General features: G+C 50.4%; 1 protein-coding gene across 2 annotated transcripts in view; it reads left to right on the top strand.

The window, feature by feature from the left end:
* Positions 1-21544, top strand: part of LOC129704285 (hexokinase HKDC1-like) — a 61778-nt gene that overhangs the window by 16707 nt on the left and 23527 nt on the right. For both annotated transcript variants that reach the window (XM_055647303.1, XM_055647302.1), the window contains exons 6-11: positions 2153-2248; positions 5167-5266; positions 8104-8287; positions 13927-14082; positions 16444-16677; positions 19756-20060. In XM_055647303.1, the coding sequence (XP_055503278.1) occupies positions 2153-2248; positions 5167-5266; positions 8104-8287; positions 13927-14082; positions 16444-16677; positions 19756-20060 (1075 nt within the window). The remainder of the gene's footprint in view (positions 1-2152; positions 2249-5166; positions 5267-8103; positions 8288-13926; positions 14083-16443; positions 16678-19755; positions 20061-21544) is intronic.

The following is a 21544-nucleotide window of genomic DNA, read 5'->3' as shown; positions in this document are numbered from 1 at the left end:
CAAGTGTCTAAATAATATTCACATATAATTCACAATAAAACATGATTTTTAAATCTCATTTACATCAATTTATAGGCCAAATGGAAGGAATTTAGTGTTCAATTGCTGTAAATTAAAGTCAATTAAAATCAGCTTTCTAGTGGGTTCCTGTGGAACGCGCTGGTTTAGAACGTTCACATTGCGCTGGATTTGTGCCCTCAAATGCCCAGAAAAATACTGCGGGATATAAAGAGCCCAAAATGAACTATTCGCTATAGAAAACTTTATATACAGGGTTCTTAAGAAGCCCCTTTTAATGTAAAAATAAGGTACATACCTTTAATTGTTTGCTTTATAAAACCCTGGGGCTGCGAGAGGTTGCGGGTTGAGAAAGTGATTTTTAAACTACTATAACTATTATACAAGGCCATAAAAACTAATAATAACTTTTGCGACGGGGTCTTTCAGCGATTTTCCGTTAATGATTTACTAGGCTGAACATTTTCGATTGCAACGGCCTAGTAAAAATCGCGTTTTAAACCCGCCCCCTCTAAACAGCGCCAAAATCACACACACGGGGCTGGGACAGATTCTCAATGACGATTCAGGTAGGTTTTGTAACATACCTACTGATACCTTTAGCCACAAGGGCCACATCTAACTCCCTCTTAAATATAGCCAATGAACTGGCCTCATCTACCTTCTGTGGCAGAGAATTCCACAGATTCACCACTGTCTGTGGAAACGTACTTTCACTATTCGTTAAGTTCCAATGAAGTCGCCCCTCACCCGTCTAGACTCTAGCGAGTCCAGGCCCGGAGCCATCGGACAATGTAGCACAGATCACCAATCAAACTTTGGTATCTATGAAATGATCCCTTTTTTCATATTCTCATAGGATGGGCGTTAGGAAATCAAGGGTTGGGCAGACTGGTTGGCTTCAAGGATTTAAAACGAGTAGGAAGGAACTGCAGATGCTGGTTTACAACGAAGATATACACAAAATGCCGGAGTAACTCAGCGGGACAGGCAGCATCTCAAGGGAGAGGGAACCAGTGACGTTTCAGATTCAGTGATTGGCCAGCTCGGTGGCACAGTGGTAGATTTGCTGCCTCACTGCTCCAGACACCCCGGGTTCGATCCTGACCACAGGAGCTGTCTGTACGAAGTTTGTACCTTCTCCTTGGGTTTCCTCCGGGTGCCCTGGTTTCCTCCCACATCCCGAAGACTTGCGGGTTTGTAGGGTGAATTGGCGTCTGCAAGTTGTGCCCAGTGTGTAGGACAGAACTAGTATACAGGTGATCGCAGGTCGGTGGTGGGCCAAAGGACCTGATTCTATGCTGTATCTCTGGACTAAACCCGTTTATATCAACGGGTCGATGGTGGAAAGGGTCAGGAGCTTCAAATTCCTGGGCGTGCACATCTCTGAAGAGCTTTCCGGGTCCGAGAACACTGATGCAATCATAAAGAAAGCACATCAGCGCCTCTACTTCCTGAGAAGATTACAGTGAGAGAGTCGGTATGTCAAGGAGGACTCTCTCTACCTTCTACAGGTGCACAGTAGAGAACATGCTGACCGGTTGCATCGTGGCTTGGTTCGGAAACCTGAGCACCCTGGAGCGGAAAAGACTACAAACGTAGTAAACACAGCCCAGTCCATCATCGGCTCTGACCTCCCGTCCATCCATCGCAGTCACTGCCTCAAAAAGGCTGGCAGCATCATCATCAAGGACCCACACCATCCTGGCCACACACTCATCTCTCCGCTGCCTTCAGGTGGAAGCCTGAAGGCTGCAACGTCCAGGTTCAGGAATAACTGCTTCCCCACAGCCATCAGGCTATTAAACTCAGCTCGGCAAATCTCTGAACATTAATAACTAATAATCTGCACTTTATCAGTTTAATTATTCATGTGTGTATATATTTATGCAATGGTACATGGACACGCTGATCTGTTCAGTATTCATGCCTAACATGTTCTGGTGTGCTAAAGCAAAGCAAGAATGTCATTGTCCTATCAGGGTTACATGGCAATAAAACTCTCTTGAACTCTTGAACAATTTTCTCCAGAGATGCCGCGTGATCCACTGAACTACTCCAGAATATTGTGTCTATGTGAAATTTATATATTCCACCTCAAGTAATTCACAATGTGTTATTTTTGTTGTTGTAGGCTTATCTCATTGCCTGGGATAAGGATTTCGATGTCAAAGGAACTGAAGGAGAGAATGTGATCGGACTGTTACGTAAAGCAATTGAACAACACCAGGTGAATTAAAATTAAAATGAACATTTCTGTCACACTCAATGCCTTTGGTGTTTGGAGGAACCGCTGGATCATTCAAGATGTTTGATCCGTGTTCAGACTAGGTCCCTGCGAGCGTATGTTGACATTCCTGAGGGATGTCTCATAGAAACGTAGAAACATAGAAAATAGGTGCAGGAGTAGGCCGTTCAGCCCTTCGAGCCTGCACTGCCATTCGATGTGATCATGGCTGATCATCCAACTCAATATCCCATCCCTGCCTTCTTTCCATACCCCCTGATCCCTTTAGCCACAAGGGCCACACCTAACTCCTTCTTAAATATAGCCAATGAACTGGCCTCAACTACCTTCTGTGGCAGAGAATTCCACAGATTCACCACTCTCTGTGTGGACAATGATTTTTTCTTGAGTTCAAGTCAGTCTGAAGAAGGGCCCTGACCCAAAATGTCATCTGTCCATCCCCTCCCCAGATGCTGCCTGGCCATTCGTTTGGTTTGGAGATACAGCGTGGACGCGGGTTCTTTGACCCACCGGGTCCGTGCCGGCCAGCGATTCCCCCGTACACTGGTTCTGTGTTATCACAGTTTTGCATCCCACACACTGGGGGCCATTTGCAGAGGCCGATTAGCCTCCAAACCTGCAGGTCTGTGGAGTGTGGGGGGAAACCGGAGCACCCGGAGAAAACCCACGTGGTCGCGGGGAGCACGTGCAAACTCCGCACAGCCAGCACCCGTCGTCAGGATCGAACCCGGGTCCCTGGCCCTATTGAGGCAGCAACTCTACCGCTGCGCCACCGTGCTGACCTGCTGAGTTCCTCCAGCAATTTGTGTTCATTTCTCGCGTCTTCTTATTTTGAGCATTTCCTGCATTACCATTTTCTCTTCCCAACCCATAGCTTTTTTTTTTTTACCAAATCTGCAGGTTTTGACTTTCCTGATGGATCTCTCATTTCTGTGTTAAATGGGGTGTAGTTAAAATCAGCTGGCAACCCAGTGGTATGAATATTGATAGACACAAAATGCTGGAGTAACTCAGCGGGCCAGCCAGCATCTCTGGAGGAACCTATCGGGTGTCTCGACCTGAAACGTCACCCATTCCTTCTCTCCAGAGACGCTGTCTGTCCCGCTGAGTGATGCCCCTGTCCCACTTAGGAAACCTGAACGGAAACCTCTGTGGAGACTTTGCGCCCTACCGAAGGTTTCTGTGCGGTTCCCGGAGGTTCCCGGAGGTTTTTGTCAGTCTCCCTACCTGCTTCCACTACCTGCAACCTCCGGCAACCACCTGCAACCTTCGGGAACCTTGGGTGGGGAGCAAAGTCTCCAGAGGTTTTAGAAACATAGAAACATAGAAACATAGAAATTAGGTGCAGGAGTAGGCCATTCGGCCCTTCGAGCCTGCACCGCCATTCAATATGATCATGGCTGATCATCCAACTCAGTATCCCGTACCTGCCTTCTCTCCATACCCCCTGATCCCCTTAGCCACAAGGGCCACATCTAACTCCCTCTTAAATATAGCCAATGAACTGGCCTCAACTACCCTCTATGGCAGAGAGTTCCAGAGATTCACCACTCTCTGTGTGAAAAAAGTTCTTCTCATCTCGGTTTTAAAGGATTTCCCCCTTATCCTTAAGCTGTGACCCCTTGTCCTGGACTTCCCTAACATCGGGAACAATCTTCCTGCATCTAGCCTGTCCAACCCCTTAAGAATTGCGTAAGTTTCTATAAGATCCCCTCTCAATCTCCTAAATTCTAGAGAGTATAAACCAAGTCTATCCAGTCTTTCTTCATAAGAAAGTCCTGACATCCCAGGAATCAGTCTGGTGAAACTTCTCTGTACTCCCTCTATGGCAATAATGTCCTTCCTCAGATTTGGAGACCAAAACGGTACGCAATACTCCAGGTGTGGTCTCACCAAGACCCTGTACAACTGCAGTAGAACCTCCCTGCTCCTATACTCAAATCCTTTTGCAATGAAAGCTAACATACCATTCGCTTTCTTTACTGCCTGCTGCACCTGCATGCCTACCTTCAATGACTGGTGTACCATGACACCCAGGTCTCGCTGCAGCTCCCCCTTTCCCAATCGGCCACCATTTAGATAATATAGGTTTCCGTTCAGGTTTCCTAAGTGGGACAGGGGCATATGCAGTTCCTTCATACACGGTGTGAATATTGATTTTTCTAACCATGTAAACCCCTGCACTCCCTCTCCCTCCATCCCTCCCCCACCCAAGTCGCTCCAGGTTCCTGTTTGCCCCGAGCACACGGCTAACAATGGCCTGTTTCCTTTATCATCATTAGTTTTTTGCATAGCCTTCATTCATTTGTTCTATATCCCTCTACATCATTGTCTACAGAACTCTCTTTTCCCTTTCCCCAGACTCGTCTGAAGAAGTGTTTCCCATTCCTTCTCTCCTGAGAGGCTGCCTGTCCCGCTGAGTTACTCAGCATGTTGTGTCTAAGTGCGCAGAGTCTTTTCTCCAGAGTAGGGGAATCCAGAACCACTGGACATAGGTTGGAGGATGCAGCGCGGAAACAGGCCCTTCGGCCCACCGAGTCCGTGCCGACCAGCGATCAACCCACACACTAGCACCATCCTACACACTGGGGACAATTTACTTTTTTTTTTAACCGAAGCCAATTCACCGACACACCTGCAGTGTTTAGGAAGCCAGAGCTCCCGGAGAAAACCCATGTGGTCCCAGGGAGAACGTACAAACTCCGTACTGATAACAGCCGTAGTCGGGATACAACCCCGGGTCTCTGGTGCTGTTAAGGCAGCAACTCTACTGCTGCACGAAGGGTGTGTGGAACGAGCTGCCGGAGCTGTCGACAAACGCTCATCATAGGTCAACCCCACTCATCCCTGGGATCATTCTTGTAAATCATTCATGTCTTTATCGTTTTTTGACCTATTAGGGCTATAACGTGGACGTGCTCGCCCTGGTGAACGACACGGTGGGGACCATGATGGCTGGTGGATTTGACGACCCCTACTGTGAAGTTGGCGTGATCGTAGGTAAATAGAAACATAGTAAATAGGTGCAGGAGTAGGCCATTCGGCCCTCTGAGCCAGCACCGCCATCCAACATGATCATGGCAGATCATCCAGAATCAGTATCCCCGTTCCTGCTTTCTCCCCATACCCCTTGATTCCGTTAGCCCGAAGAGCTAAATCTAACTCTCTCTCCTGAAAACATCCAGTGAATTGGCCTCCACTGCCTTCTGCGGCAGAGAATTCCACAGATTCACAACTCTCTGGGTGAAAAAGCTATTCCCCATCTCGGTCCTAAATGGCCTGCCCCTTATTCTTAAACTGTGACCCCCTGGTTCTGGACTCCCCCAACAGGGGGAACATTTTCCCAGCATCTAGCCTGTCCAATCCCTTAAGAATGTTATATGTTTCTATAAGATCCCCTCTCATCCACCTAAATTCCAGTGAATACAAGCCCAGTCGATCCATTCTCTCATCACATGAGAGTCCCGCCATCCCAGGAATTGACCTGGTGAACCTTCGCTGCACTGTCTCAATAGGGAGAACGTCCTTCCTCAAGCTAGGAGACCAAGACTGCACATAATACTCCAGGTGCGGTCTCACCGGGTCCCTGCACGACTGCAGTATGATCTCTTTGCTCCTATACTCAAATCCTCTCGATCCAAGTCCCAAGGGTATGCAGGTTTGTCGGTTATCTGGCTGCTTTGGGCAGAATAGAACTAGTTTACGGGCCATCCAAGCTGTATCTCTAAACTAAACCAAACAAAAGGCGACATTTCGGCTCGGGATCTTTCTTCCGACTGGTCCCAACTGATAAAGGATGATGACGTAGAACACCTATCCACGGCCCCCTGCGACCGGGTAGATCGGGTCGATGCCCAGAGTCTCGTGCCCAGAGTAGGTGAACCGATGACCAGAGGACATAGGTTCAAGGTGAAGGGGAAAAGATTTAAAAGGAATCTGAGGGGTAACATTTTCACACAGAGGGTGGTGGGTGCAAGGAACAAGCTGCCAGAGGAGGTAGTTGAGGCTGGGACTATCCCAACGTTTAGGAAACAGTTAGACGGGTACATGGATAGGACAGGGTCGGAGGGAATATGGACTAAGAGCAGGCAGGTGGGACTAGTGTAGCTGGGCCATTGTTGGCCAGTGCGGGCAAGTTGGGCCGAAGGGCCTGTTTCCACACTGTATCACTCTGTGACTCTTTGACCCCGCTGAGTTATTGCCTTTTATTGATGAACAATAACTGCTGCCTGCCGGTGTTGCTGTCGACACCCTCCCCATTACTGTAGACTGAAGGGTGATGTCCACAATTTGGATGTGTACTACTACTTGTGAAAGCCTGTAAGTTACAGGAGCAGAACTAGGCTGCCGCCGCCGTTTTAGCTCGCTAAAAGCCCCTGTCCCACTTAGAAACATAGAAACATAGAAAATAGGTGCAGGGGTAGGCCATTCGGCCCTTCAAGCCTGCACCGCCATTCAATATGACAAATAAAGTGAATTGAATTGAATTGAATGATCATGGCTGATCATCCAACTCAGTATCCATTACCTGCCTTCTCTCCATAGCCCCTGATACCTTTAGCCACAAGGGCCACATCTAACTCCCTCTTAAATATAGCCAATGAACTGGCTCAACTACCTTCTGTGGCAGAGAATTCCAGAGATTCACCACTCTCTGTGTGAAAAATGTTTTTCTCATCTCGGTCCTAAAAGATTTCCCCCTTATCCTTAAACTGTAACCCCTGGTTCTGGACTTCCCCAACATCGGGAACAATCTTCCTGCATCTAGCCTGTCCAACCCCTTAAGAATTTTGTACGTTTCTATAAGATCCCCCCTCAATCTTCTAAATTCTAGCGAGTACAATCCGAACGGACGGACGGAAATGCTTCAGCCCCTGTCCCACTTAGGAGACCCAAACAGCAACCCTCTGGTGACCTTGCCCGCCACCCAAAATAAAAATCAAGGTCGAGGTGACCTGCAACCTCCTGCCACCTCCCACGCAGATGTTGAAAACCTTCCTCGACTGTGAAGGAAACCGGCTTGGACTAGACCAGCGACTAAAAAATGATCGATTTTTAAAACGGCAACCTATTTTTTAGTCGAGGCCGGTTTGAATCATGATGACAAAAATAGCAGCAACCTAGATGAAGCCTCGACCACGCAGAAACAACTTTCGATCAGTGGCCAAAACCTCCGGTGACCTCACGGAAACCTTGGGTGGCGGGCAAGGATTCAGATTCAGATTCGGATTCGGATTCAGATTCAGATTCAGATTCAGATTCAGATTCGGATTCGGATTCAGATCCAGATTCAGATTCAGATTCAATCCAGATTCTTTATAGTCATTGTGCAGTGTACAGTACAGAGACAACAAAATGCAGTTAGCATCTCCCTAGAAGAGCGGCATAAATATGAGCAATAAATAAATCTATTTCGTGCATACAGTCATAGTGTTTTTTTCCTGGTGGAAGGAGTGTCCGGGGGGGGGGGGGGGGGGGGGGGGGGGGGGGGGGGGGGTGATTGGCAGTCACCGAGGTACAGTGTTGAGACATGTAACAGCCGCAGGGAAGAAGCTGTTCCTGGACCTGCTGGTCCGGCAACGGAGAGACCTGTAGCGCCTCCCGGATGGCAGGAGGGTAAACAGCCTGTGGTTGGGGTGAGAGCAGTCCTTGGCGATGCTGAGCGCCCTCCGCAGACGACGCTTGCTTTGGACAGACTCAATGGAGGGGAGCGAGGAACCGGTGATGCGATGAGCCTCACCAGAGGTTGCTGTTTCGGTCTCCTAAGTGGGACAGGGGCTGAAGCATTTCCGCCCGTCCTGTTCGCAAGGCTGAATTGCCCTTGTGCTGCACTGCAGGTACCGGGACGAACGCTTGTTACATGGAGGAGCTGAGTAACATCGACGCGGTCAACGACAACGAGGGGCGCATGTGCATCAACACCGAATGGGGGGCGTTTGGCGACGACGGGACGTTGGAGAACTTCCAGTCCGAATTCGATCAGGAGTTGGACGCCAACAGCCTCAGACCAGGCAAACAGCTGTAAGCCTTTTCCAAGTCCTTCGCTCTGATTACCCTCACAGACGCAGACCACCGCTTTTACATGTGCGGATGCTGGTTTAAATCGACGGTGGACACAAAATGCTGGAGTAACTCAGCGGGACAGGCGGCGTGGCGTCTCTGGAGAGAAGGAATGGGTGACGTTTCGGGTCTCGAGACCCGAAACGTCACCCATTCCTTCTCTCCAGAGACGCCCGCCGCCTGTCCCGCTGACTTAAGCCCCTGGTCCCACTTAGAAAAACCTGAACGGAAACCTCTGGAGACTTTGCGCCCCACCCAGGGTTTCCGTGCGGTTCCCGGAGGTTGCAGGTGGTTGCCGGAGGTTGCAGGTAGGGAGACTGACAAAAACCTCCGGGAACCTCACCTTGGGTGGGGCGCAAAGTCTCCAGAGGTTTCTGTTCAGGTTTCAACAAGTGGGACAGGGGCAAAACTCTTCGATACTTACATTGCTGTTTAAAATTAATTACTGTCAAAAACACACATGGTAGTTTCAGCTTAGTTTACTGTCATGTGTACGATGCGGTAGAACTTTATTTATCCCAGGATGCCAACACTCATAAAAACACAAAATACTAGAAACATGAAATCAAAGTGATGAGTGGAAAGGATTGGGGAGAGGGATGGAGTCATAGAAACATAAAAAATAGGTGCAGGAGTAGGCCATTCGAGCCTGCACCACCATTCAATATGATCATGGCTGATCATCCAACTCAGTATCCTTTGCCATAGAGGGAGTGCAGAGAAGGTTCACCAGACTGATTCCCGGGATGTCAGGACTGTCTTATGATGAAAGACTGGATAGACTTGGTTTATACTCTCTAGAATTTAGGAGATTGAGAGGGGATCTTATAGAAACTTACAAAATTCTTAAGGGGTTGGACAGGCTAGATGCAGGGAGAATGTTCCCGATGTTGGGGAAGTCCAGGACAAGGGGTCACAGCTTAAGGATAAGGAGGAAATCCTTTAAAACCGAGATGAGAAGAACTTTTTTCACACAGAGAGCGGTGAATCTCTGGAACTCTCTGCCACAGAGGGTAGTTGAGGCCAGTTCATCGGCTATATTTAAGAGGGAGTTAGATGTGGCCCTTGTGGCTAAAGGGATCAGGGGGTATGGAGAGAAGGCAGGGATGGGATACTGAGTTGGATGATCAGCCATGATCATATCGAGTGTCAGGCGGTGCAGGCTCGAAGGGCCGAATGGCCTACTCCTGCACCTAATTTCTATGTTTCTATGTTTCTATGTACCTGCCTTCTCTCCATACCCCCTGATACCTTTAGCCACAAGGGCCACATCCAACTCCCTCTTAAATATAGCCAATGAACTGGCCTCAACTACCTTCTGTGGCAGAGAATTCCACAGATTCACCACTCTCTGTGTGAAAATTTTTTTTCTCATCTCGGTCCTAAATGATTTCCCCCTTATCCTTAAACTGTGACCCCTTGTTCTGGACTTCCCCAACATCGGGAATAACCTTCCTGCATCTAGCCTGTCCAACCCCTCTCAGTTTACCCCACAACAGAAGGGGGAGGGGTTGTACAGATTTTGTCGCCCGCTACCCAGTCAGCAGAAAGACAACACACGATCACAATCGAGCCATTTACAGTGTTCAGATACATGATAAGGGAATAACGTTTAGTGCAAGGTAAAGAACGCAAAGTCCGAACAAGGAGAGCCTGAGGGTCACCGATGAGGTAGATAGTAGTTCAGCACCGCTCTCTGGTTGTGGGAGGATGATTCAGTTGCCTGTTAATAACAGCTGGGAAGAAACTGTCCCCTGAACCTGGAGGTGTGCGTTTTCACACTTCTGTACCCTTTGCCCGAAGGGAGAGGAAGAGAAGAGGAAGTGGCCAGTGTGTGACTCGTCCTTGATTATGCTGCTGGTCTTTGCCAAGGCAGCGTGAGATATAAATTGACTCAATGGAAGGGAGGTTGGTTTGTGTGATGGTCTGGGCTGCGTCTACAATTTGCTGCAATTTCTTGCGGACTTGCTATAACACCAGGATAAGCGCTCATCCGAGAAAACCAAGACCAAAGCCAAAGCCAGTATCTAAACTACGTACTGTATACACACATGCTGTGGGACAATAACTCGCTCTAGATTCAGTAATAAGCTATCTACTCGTTAACAAGCACACAAGCTGAATGTTTGGCTGACTGACACGTTGTTGTCATTAGCATTAAAGGACGTCCTTCTAGGACGGGGCTGATGAGTCATTTCTTTAGTCAGAGGCTGGTGAATCTGTGGAACTCTTTGCCACAGAAGGCAGTGGGGGCCAAGTCAGTGGATATTTTGAAGGTAGAGGTAGAGAGATTTTTGGTTAGTACGGGTGCCAGAGGTTATGGGGAGAAGGCAGGAGAATGGGGAGAGATAGATCTGCCATGATTGAAGGGCGGAGTGGACTTGATGGGTCGAATGGCCTCATTCGACTCCTTATGACCTCTTATGACATGTACTTGTTACAGTGAGATTCATAGTTTTGCATACAGTAGAGAAGTATTGCATGCAAATCTTTGTATTGAAATCTATTTATACAGAAGTATACAGACATATAAAGGGCACTGACAAAGTTACAAGAGTATTCAAAGTGGGCAGCATGGTGGCTGCAATGGGGTTGAGGTGAATCGGACAGTTACCCTATCTTATGGAAAGACCATTCATAAGCCTGATAGCATAGGAGCAGAATGTCGTTTGCAGTATCGCAGCACAACAGTTGCAGAGGAAAAATTCCAGTGTTCACAATAAATACATTCAAGTCAAACTTAAGTACAATAGGTAGAGCGAGGGGGAAGATATAGAGTGCAGAATATATGTGTGGGAAGGAACTGCTGATGCTGGTTTAAACCAAAGATGGGCACAAAATGCTGGAGTAACTCAGCGGGACAGGCAGCATTTCTGGAGGGAATGAATGGGTGACGTTTAGGGTCTGGACCCTTCTTCAGACTGACGTTTCGGGTCGAGACCCTTGGTCAGACCAGTCTGAAGAAGGGCCTCATAGAAACATAGAAAATAGGTGCAGGAGTAGGCCATTCGGCCCTTCGAGCCTGCACCACCATTCAATATGATCATGACTGATCATCCAACTCGGTATCCTGTACCTGCCTTCTCTCCATACCCCCTGATCCCTTTAGCCACAAGGGCCACATCTAACTCCCTCTTCAATATAGCCAATGAACTGGCCTCAACTACCTTCTGTGGCAGAGAGTTCCAGAGATTCACCACTCTCTGTGCGAAAAAAGTTTTTCTCATCTCGGTCCTAAAGGATTTCCCCTTTATCCTTAAACTGTGACCCCTTGTCCTGGACTTCCCCAACATCGGGAACAATCTTCCTGCATCTAGCCTGTCCAACCCCTTAAGAATTTGTAAGTTTCTATAAGATCACCCTTCAATCTTCTAAATTCTAGCGAGTACAAGCCGAGTCTATCCAGTCTTTCTTCATATGAAAGTCCTGACATCCCAGGAATCAGTCTGGTGAACCTTCTCTGTACTCCCTCTATGGCAAGAATGTCTTTCCTCGACCCGAAACGTCACCCATTCCATCTCTCCAGAGATGCTGCCTGTCCCGCTGAGTTACTCCTGCTTTTTGTGTCTATCCTCCTCGAGTGCAGAATATAGTTCCTAGCATGGTAGAGCATCGGTTCCAGAGACAAAGTCCATCGTGTGCATTGGGGTGGCGGTGAATGGGACAGGAAGTACCCCCCTAGCTGATGGTAAACTGATAACACAGGGGGAAGAAGCTGTCCTTGAGTCTGGAGACGTGCACTTTCTGCCCGATGGGAGTGTGGAGAAGCAGGATCGATCAGGGTTTGGGACAAGTCTTTGATTGTTAGACGCAAAATGCTGGCGTAACTCAGCGAGACGGGCAGCATCCCTGGAGAGAAGGAACGCGTGATACATTCTAAGATTCTAAGATTCAATTTATTTGTCATTTGGACCCCTTGAGGTCCAAACGAAATGACGTTTCTGCAGCCATACATTACAAACAAATAGACCCAAGACACAACACAATTTACATAAACATCCATCACATTGTTGTGATGGAAGGCCAAAAAACTTATCTCTCCACTGCCCACTCCCTCCCCCCCGATGTCAGAGTCAAAGTCAAAGCCCCCGGCTGGCGACGGCGATTGTCTCGCAGTGATGCAAGGTCGCACACCGGGTTCTTGATGTTAGAGCCCCCGGTGTGCGCTCGCAGAGTCCCGCGGCCATTCCGAGCCGCGCGGGGCGGTGATGTCAGGCCCCGCTCCAGGAGCTCTTCCACCCCGCAACTCGGGCGGGAGAAGTCGCCGTTGCGGGAGCCCTGAAAAGCGGTCTCCCTCCAGGGACCCGCGGGCTCCTGGTGCCGCCGTCCGCCAGACCCGCAGTTGCAGTCTCCGAATCTCCAGAGGTCGGGCCGCAGCAGCGCTCCACCACCGCTCCACCCGCTCTGGACTCGGCCAGCTCCGCGACAGTGAGGTGAGTCGTCGGCACCAGAGCACCCGGTCTTCCTGTTGGAGGCCGCTCCTCTTTGCAGCCCCAACGACAACGGAGACCCGACAAAGAAAAGGTCGGGTCTCCCGTGCAGGGAGAGATTTAAAAGTTACCCCCTCCCTCCCACCCCACCCCAACCCCCCCACCCACACACCCCAACAAAAAATAACAAAAACTACATAAAAACATAGACAAAAAATAATAAAAATGCAGACGGGCTGCAGAGGCCGCTGCTGACGAGAGTCGCGCCGCCTACCGTATCGAGGTTGAGACCCTTCTTCAGACTGAGAGTGGGGGGAGAGGGCGACTGGAGATGTGGAGAAGGGTAAGGTGTGAGAACGACGGATCAAAGCAGACAATGATCAAGGAACTGTACAATGGTTCATTGTTGGCTGCAGGGAAGGTGACAACGAGGCACAGAAACAGTGAAGTTAATCAGGAGGACAGCGAAACTAGTCGGAGAACTAGGGTGGGGGAGGGACGGAGAGAGAGGAAAAGCAAGGGTTACTTGAAGCTAGAGAAATCAATATTCATACCGCTGGGCTGTAAGCTGCTTTGATTATGTCGCCCAAAGATCCTATAGCGGAGCAAGATAGACCACTCCTGCTAAGTGCAATGGGCTGACGTGTAGTATGCAACGGAGCGGAACGTGGGCCTATTTTTCATCCATTTCCGTAACCGGACCCGACCCGACCCGACTCGCAGTGTAATCAACGTTGCGGGGGAACAGTTTGTGTTAATAAATAAAAATTCTGAAAATGAGAAGAAGGTTTTTACCAAATAACTTTTATTTTGACGAGGCTGTTTCCATAACTGGCTTCCGTCTCCGCACTAGTATCCTACGGGATCTTTGGTGTGGAGACGGAAGCCGGTTACAGAAATGGAGTCTTAAATTACCCATGAATCTGCCCATGACCGTACTATGTCTTTTTCGTTGAGTGATCTATCTTGCTTGCTATAGGATCTTTGATGTCGCCTGCTTATCTGAGGCAGCGTGAAGTGTAGATGGAATCACGGGTCCACAATCACCTATTGTTTTATACCCCGTAGGATGATCAGCGAGGGGGGGGGGTGGGGGGGGGTGAAGAACTATTCCAAAAGATCCTTCTGTGTGAATCCTTCTAAAATCCTTGTCTCCTTGTCGCCTTTCAGGTTTGAGAAAATGATTTCGGCACTCTACCTGGGAGAACTTATAAGACTCATCCTGGTTAGACTGGTTCAGAACAGTATGCTGTTCAAAGGGAAGTTTTCGGAGATACTCCTCAGACAAAAATCAATCACCATTAAGCAAGTGGCTGCCATCATGAAGTAAGCACCCAAGGCCAAACAGGGGAGGTGTGGAGATGGGGGGGGGAGAGGGGAGAGGGGAGATGGGTGGGGGAGAGGGGAGGGTGGGGAAGAGGGGTGGGGTGAAGTATGGGTCGGTGGAAGAGGGGTGTGGGGAGAGGGGGGTTTGGTGGGGAGGGGGAGAGTAGAGTGGAAAAGAGGGGGGATGGGTGGGGAGAGGGGGGGTTAGAGGGGGGGGGTGGGGAGAGGAGGGGATGGATGGGGAGAGGGGAGGGGTTGGGGAGGGATGAGTGGGGAAGGGGATGGGTGAGAGAGGGGGGGTGGGGAGGGGGGTCTCACAGCACCAGGGAGGGGGGTTTGGTGGGGAGGGGGAGTGAGGGGTGGGAGAGGGGGGGATGGGTGGGGGAGAGGGGGGGTGGGGGGAGAGGGGGGATGGATGGGGAGAGGGGGTGGGTGGGGAGAGGGGTGGGGAGAGGGATGGGTGAAGTTGGGGTGAGAGGGAGGGGGTGGGCAAGGGTGAGGGGTGCAGGACAGTTCAGCACAGCGGTGCGGCGGTCGAGTCACTGTCTCACAGCACCAGAGACCCCGGTTCGATCCTGACCGCGGGTGCTGTCTGTGTGGAGTTTGTACGTTCTCCCCGTGACCTGCGCGGGTTTTCTCCAGCTGCTCCGGTTTCCTCCCACTTTCCAAAGACGTGCAGGTTTGTAGGTAAATTGTCCCTGGTGTGTGTAGGATAATGTTAGTGCTGGTCGATGCGGACCTCTCCCAGTAGCTCAGACAACATCCTCGTGAATCTCCTCTGCACCCTTTCCAGCTTGACAACATCTTGCCATCGACATCTTTCGTTTCCCCCTCCCCCGACTCTCCAGTCTGCAGAAGGGACTGGATCCGAAACGTCACCTACTCCTGTTCTTCACAGATGCTGCCTGACCTGCTGAACCACTCCAGCATTTTGCATCTATCTTTGGTGTGAATCAACATCCGCTGTTCCTACCTACGCACGCTGCCTGACCCGCTGAGTTGCCGCTTCTTGTCTGTCGGAAGTGACTGCGGATGCTGGTTTAAACCGAAGATAGACACAAGTGTCGATATTCTCACGGCAGCGATAGATAGATTCTTGATTAGTCCGGGTGACAGAGGTCATGGGGAGAAGGCAGGAGAATGGGGTTTGGAGGGAGAGATAGATCAGCCATGATTGGAGTTTAAAAATCAAATTGCCCCCCTGTGGGGCGTACGCCCCACGTTGGGAACCACTGGGCTAGAGGCAGGAAACATGTTCCCGATGTTGGGGGAGTCCAGAACCAGGGGCCACAGTTAAGGAATAAGGGGCAAGCCATTTAGAACGGAGATGAGGAAACACTTTTTCTCACAGAGAGTTGTGAGTCTGTGGAATTCTCTGCCTCAGAGGGCGACGGAGGCCGGTTCTCTGGATGCTTTCAAGAGAGAGCTAGATAGGGCTCTTAAAGAAAGCGGAGTCAGTGGGTATGGGGAGAAGGCAGGAACGCGCTACTGATTGGGGATGATCAGCCATAATCACATTGAATGGCAGTTCTGGCTTGAAGGGCCGAATGGCCTACTCCTACACTTATTGTCTATTGAATGGCGGAGTAAGCTTGATGGGCCGAATGGCCTCATTCTGTTCCTATTGCTTATGGCCTTACGACGTTAAAAAGCTGGAGTAACTCAGCGGGTTAGGCGGCATCTCTGGAGAAAAGGAATGGGTGTCACAGTCTGCCCTCTCCTCATTCTCATCCACTTCACCTCCCAGTACTTTTCCACCGGTCCCTCCTTCTCCTCACCTGCCTGCCTGCCACTCCCCTCTCATCAGCCCAACCCTCCTCACCTGTTGCACTCAGTTGCCTCTGATCACCAATTAACCCGGTATATAGACTCTCCTCACCATCCACACAGTGCCAGATTGTTCTCAGCATTCATGCAAGACTCTCCAGCGATTTCCTGACTGCCTACACGGATTCGAACCTGCCTGCCCCTGACCGTCCCGTCCTTTCGTCTGTCCCTCGCTGATTTGTTTGCATCGTGTGTTGGATCTCCTGGTTACCGGACCTTCCGCTACCCCGACTACGTCTCCTGCCTGCCCCTCTTCGGAACCCTCGCTCAATCCTGAGCCTCTGTGTGAGTACGGTGTACCCATTCCTGTGTTACTACTCTGTGCTGCTATTGGGTCCAAGCTATACCCGTTACAATGGGTGCCGTTTCCCTATTCTGAGAGTCGGGGGAGAGGGAAGCTGAGTCCGAGGAAGGGTCACCCGTTCATTGTCCTCCAGATGTGCTGCCTGCCTGGCCCGCTGAGTTACTCCAGCTTTCATCGCGCCTGCCCGCACCCCCCACACCCTTTGCCTTTTTATTCCTTCACCCCTTCAGCCAGAAATCGGGGTTGGAGAATGCCATGCACATTCTGATGGAAATGAATCTGAGCCCTTCTGCTGAGGACTGCACAGTGGTGCAGCACGTCTGCGTGATCGTGTGCTTCCGCTCCGCCTGCCTCTGCGCCGCCAGCCTGGCCTCCATCTTGCTGCGGCTGAAACGGATCAAGAAAGTGCAGCGGCTGCGAACGACCGTGGGCATCGACGGGACGGTGTACAGGACCGTGCCGCTGTAAGTCCAGTTTAGTTTAGAGATACAGCGCGGAAACAGGCCCTCCGTCCCCACTGAGTCCACGCCGACCAGCGATCCCCCCACGCACTGACACTTACCCCACACAAACTAGGGACAGTTTCACAGTTGTACTAAGCCAATGAACCCACAAAGCTGCATGTCTTTAGAGTGCGGGGGGGGGGGGGGGGGAAACCGAAGGTCTCGGAAAAAAACCCGCGCAGGTCACGGGCATATCTCTGGTTGTTCCATCAAACATCTACTGCGCCTATGTCTTATGGTCCGATGGACCTTTGCTGGCTTGTGGTGCCCAACATAGACCATAGACCATGCAACAGTACAGTACAGCGCAGGTACAGGCCCTTCGGCCCACGATGTCTGTACTGTACATGATGCGAAGACCAACTCTTATCTGCCTGCACATCATTCATAACCCTCTATTCCCTAAATACCCAAGTAGATATCCAAAAGTGGCTTAAATAATGGGTCTAGCTCCTTTCCCTGTTGTCTTCTTGTCCTGGGTATGGTGTAGAGTGTCCTCTCTCCAGGGTACAATACCCTTTATTAACAGCGGCACAGTAATGCAGCAGAAGCGTTTAGTTTTAGTTTAGAGATACAGTGCTGGAACAGGCCCTTATGACCACTGAGTCCGCACCAACCAGCGATCCCCGCACATTAACACTACCCTACACACACACACACACGGGACAATTTGCACATGCACCAAGCCAATTAACCTACAGACCTGTACGTCTTTGGAGTGTGGGAGGAAACCGAAGATCTCTGAGAAATCCCACGCGGTCACGGGGAGAAGGTACATAACTCTGTGCAGGCAGCACCCGCTGTCGGTATCGAACCCGTGTCTCCGGCGCTGCAAGCGCTGTAAGGCAGCAACTCTACCGCCCGCCATGGCCGCCTTACAGTAAGTTGCTGCCTGATAGCGCCAGAGACCCGGGTTTGATGGGGGAAAAAGATTGAATGGGAATCCGAGGATGGTGGGTGTATGGAACGAGTTATCAGAGGAGGCCGTTGAGGCAGGGACTACCGTAACGTTCAAGAAACAATTGGGCAGGTACATGAATAGGACGGGTTCGGAGGGATATGGGGTAAACGTGGGCAGGTAGGACTAGTGTAGATGGGGCCTGTTGGTCAGTGTGGGAAAGTTCAGTTTGGTTCCGTTTATTGTCACATGTGCCGAGGTACAGCGAAAAGCTTTTGTTACATGCTGCCCAGTCAGCAGAAAGACAGTACATGATTCCAATCGAACCATTTACAGTGTACGGATACATGATTGATAAGAGAATAACATTTGGTGCAAAGTAAAGCCAGCAAAGTCCGATCAAGGATAGTCCGGGGGTCACCAAAGAGGTAGACAGTAGTTCAGCACTGCTCTCTGGTTGTGATGGGATGATTCAGTTGCCTGATAACTGAATCAGTTTGGTCGAAGGACCTGTTTCCACACTGTATGACTATGACTCTATAGCTCAATGCCTCTATGACATGGTACTTGTTTTGATTCATAGAAACATAGAAATTAGGTGCAGGAGAAGGCCATTCGGCCCTTCGAGCCTGCACCAGCATTCAATATGATCATGGCTGATCATCCAACTCAGTATCCCGTACCTGCCTTCTCTCCATACCCCCTGATCCCTTTAGCCACAAGGGCCACGTCTAACTCCCTCTTAAATATAGTATTTGCTAAATATAGCAATCAGGACCACCAGATGTTCCATTTAGATGTTCTTTTCGGAAGGAGATGAGGAGACATTTCTTTAGTCAGAGGGTGGGGTGGGAGATTGCAACCTTCATGTGGTCCGCCCTGTTTTGACGAATGCAATCGACCCGGCGTGCACAATCACGCAAGATCAAATAGAACAAGTTGTGCTACAGCTTTAGGCTGTGCACGCCAAACGCAAGAAGAAGTCAGAGGGCGGTGAATCTGTGGATTTTCTTTGCCACAGAAGGCTGTGAAGGCCAAGCCAGTGGATATTTTTAAGGCAGAGATAGATCGATTCTTGATTAGTATTGGTTTGGACAGGCTAGATGCAGGCAAAATGTTCCCCACATTGGGGGAGTCCAGAACCAGGGGGTCACAGTTTAAGAATAAGCGGTCGGCCATTTAGGACTGAGATGAGGAAAAACGTTTTCACCCAGAGAGTTGAGAAGCTGTGGAATTCTCTGTTACAGAAGGCAGTGGAGGCCAATTCGCTGGATGTTTTCAAGAGAGAGTTAGATTTAGCTCTTAGGGCTAACGGAATCAATGGCTATTGGGGAGAAGGCAGGAACGGGGTGCTGATTCTGGATGATCAGCCGTGATCATATTGAATGGCGGTGCTGGCTGGGAGGGCCGACCGGCCGACTCCTGCGCCTACTTTTCATTGCAAAAGGATTTGAGTATAGGAGCATGGAGGTTCTACTGCAGTTGTACAGGGTCTTGGTGAGACCACACCTGGAGTATTGCGTACAGTTTTGGTCTCCAAATCTGAGGAAGGACATTATTGCCATAGAGGGAGTGCAGAGAAGGTTCACCAGACTGATTCCTGGGATGTCAGGACTGTCTAATGAAGAAAGACTGGATAGACTTGGTTTATACTCTCTAGAATTTAGGAGATTAAGAGGGGATCTTGTAGAAACTTACAAAATTCTTAAGGGGTTGGACAGGCTAGATGCAGGAAGATTGTTCCCGATGTTGGGGAAGTCCAGGACAAGGGGTCACAGCTTAAGGATGAGGGGGAAATCCTTTAAAACCGAGATGAGAAGAACTTTTTTCACACAGAGAGTGGTGAATCTCTGGAACTCTCTGCCACAGAGGGTAGTTGAGGCCAGTTCATTGGCTATATTGAAGAGGGAGTTAGTTGTGGCCCTTGTGGCTAAGGGGATCAGGGGGTATGGAGAGAAGGCAGGTACGGGATACTGAGTTGGATGATCAGCCATGATCATATTGAATGGCGGTGCAGGCTCGAAGGGCCGAATGGCCTACTCCTGCACCTAGTTTCTATGTTTCTATGTTACTTCCCACGTTTCTTTGTTTCCGTCCCTGGTGACGTTTTGCGAAGTAACTCTGCGGGGTTCCACCGCCAGGTACGCAAAGAGCTTGCACAAGATGGTCAGGCACCTGGCCCCGGAGTGCGACGTGCGCTTCATCCTGGTCGACACGGGCACGGGGAAAGGAGCGGCCATGGTGACAGCGGTGGCCCACAGGATCGTTCACCAGCGCAAGTACCAGAACAAGACGCTGGCGCCCCTCAAGCTGTCCCAGGAGCAGCTGCAGAAGGTGATGCAGCAGATGCGCACTGAGATGGAGCAGGGACTGAACAAAGAAACGCACAGCATGGCCTCGCTGAAGATGCTGCCCACCTTCATCCGCAAATTCCCCGACGGCACCGGTAAGTCACGGAGCGTTTTTAACAAGTACATTTTCTCGGCGCCTCGGCACATGCGCTAACAGAATAAGGGGATATTGGGGAGAAAGGAGGAACGGGGCACTGATTTTGGATGATCAGCCAAGATCATATTGAATGGCGGTGCTGGCTCAATGGGCAGAATGGCCTACTCCTGCACCTATTATTCCATGTTTCTATGTGCCCAGGTAGACGGTGACCACACGGTATCATCAGGACCACGATAAGACACCGTGGCTGCAACACGTGCCCGCTAAAATGTAAACGTCGGCGGCGCAGCGGTAGAGTTGCTGCCTTTACGGCGCCAGAGATCCCGGGTTCGATCCTGACCGCGGGTGCTTGATTGTACGGGGCTCGCACCTTCTCCCCGTGACCGCGTGGGTTTTCTCAACCCCCCCCCCACTCTCTCGGCCGTCGACCAGCCGAGTCCGCGCCGACACGCGCCCGGGGCAATTGACATTTATACCAAACCAATTAGCCTACGAACCTTATCCGTCTGTGGAGTGTGCGGGGAAACTGGAGTTTAGAAACATAGAAACATAGAAATTAGGTGCAGGAGTAGGCCATTCGGCCCTTCGAGCCTGCACCGCCATTCAATATGATCATGGCTAATCATCCAACTCAGTATCCCGTACCTGCCTTCTCTCCATACCCCCTGATCCCCTTAGCCACAAGGGCCACATCTAACTCCCTCTTAAATATAGCCAATGAACTAGCCTCAACTACCCTCTGTGGCAGAGAGTTCCAGAGATTCACCACTCTCTGTGTGTTAAAAGTTCTTCTCATCTCGGTTTTAAATCGGTTTTAACTCGGTTTACCGGTGAAAACCCACGCAGTCACAGGGCGAACGTTCAAACAACGTACAGACAGCACCCAAGGTCAGTATTGAACACGGGTCTCTGGCGCTACAAAGCATCAACTCTACCGCTGTGGCACCATGCCGCCCGAGCCTGCTCCTATGTTTTATGGTCACCCTCAGTCTAGTTTAGTTTCGTTTCGTTTAGACATCCAGCATGTAAATAGGTCATTCGGCCCACCCAGTCCGCAGCGACCAGCGATGCCCGGACACTCTTACACTACCCTACGCACACTAGGCACAATTTACCTTCACACCAAGCCAATTGGCCTGCGAACGTGTACGTCTTTGGAGTGCGGGAGGAAAAAGGAACACCCGGAGAAAACCCACGCAGGTCACGGGGAGAACGTGCAAACTCCGTTCCGACAGCGCCCGTAGTCAGGATCGAACCCGGGTCTCCGGCGCTGTATGTCAGCAACTGTACTGCTGCACCACAGTGGAATTCATTGTTCTCTCCACATCCACTCTATCTCGGCCTCTCGTTATGCGGCAGGTTTCAACGAGATTTCCCCCCCCCCCCCCCCACCTTGATCAGCATTGGTAAGTTGGGCCGAAGGGCCTGTTTCCGTGCTGTATGGCGCTTAAGATGCAGTGATTGCGGGGTGAGGAGGGA

Source organism: Leucoraja erinacea, chromosome 15, assembly GCF_028641065.1.
Source record: "Leucoraja erinacea ecotype New England chromosome 15, Leri_hhj_1, whole genome shotgun sequence".
NCBI classification, from domain to species: domain Eukaryota; kingdom Metazoa; phylum Chordata; class Chondrichthyes; order Rajiformes; family Rajidae; genus Leucoraja; species Leucoraja erinaceus.
The sequence above is the reverse complement of the archived record's forward strand: the minus strand, read 5'-3'. Positions and strand labels throughout refer to the sequence as shown.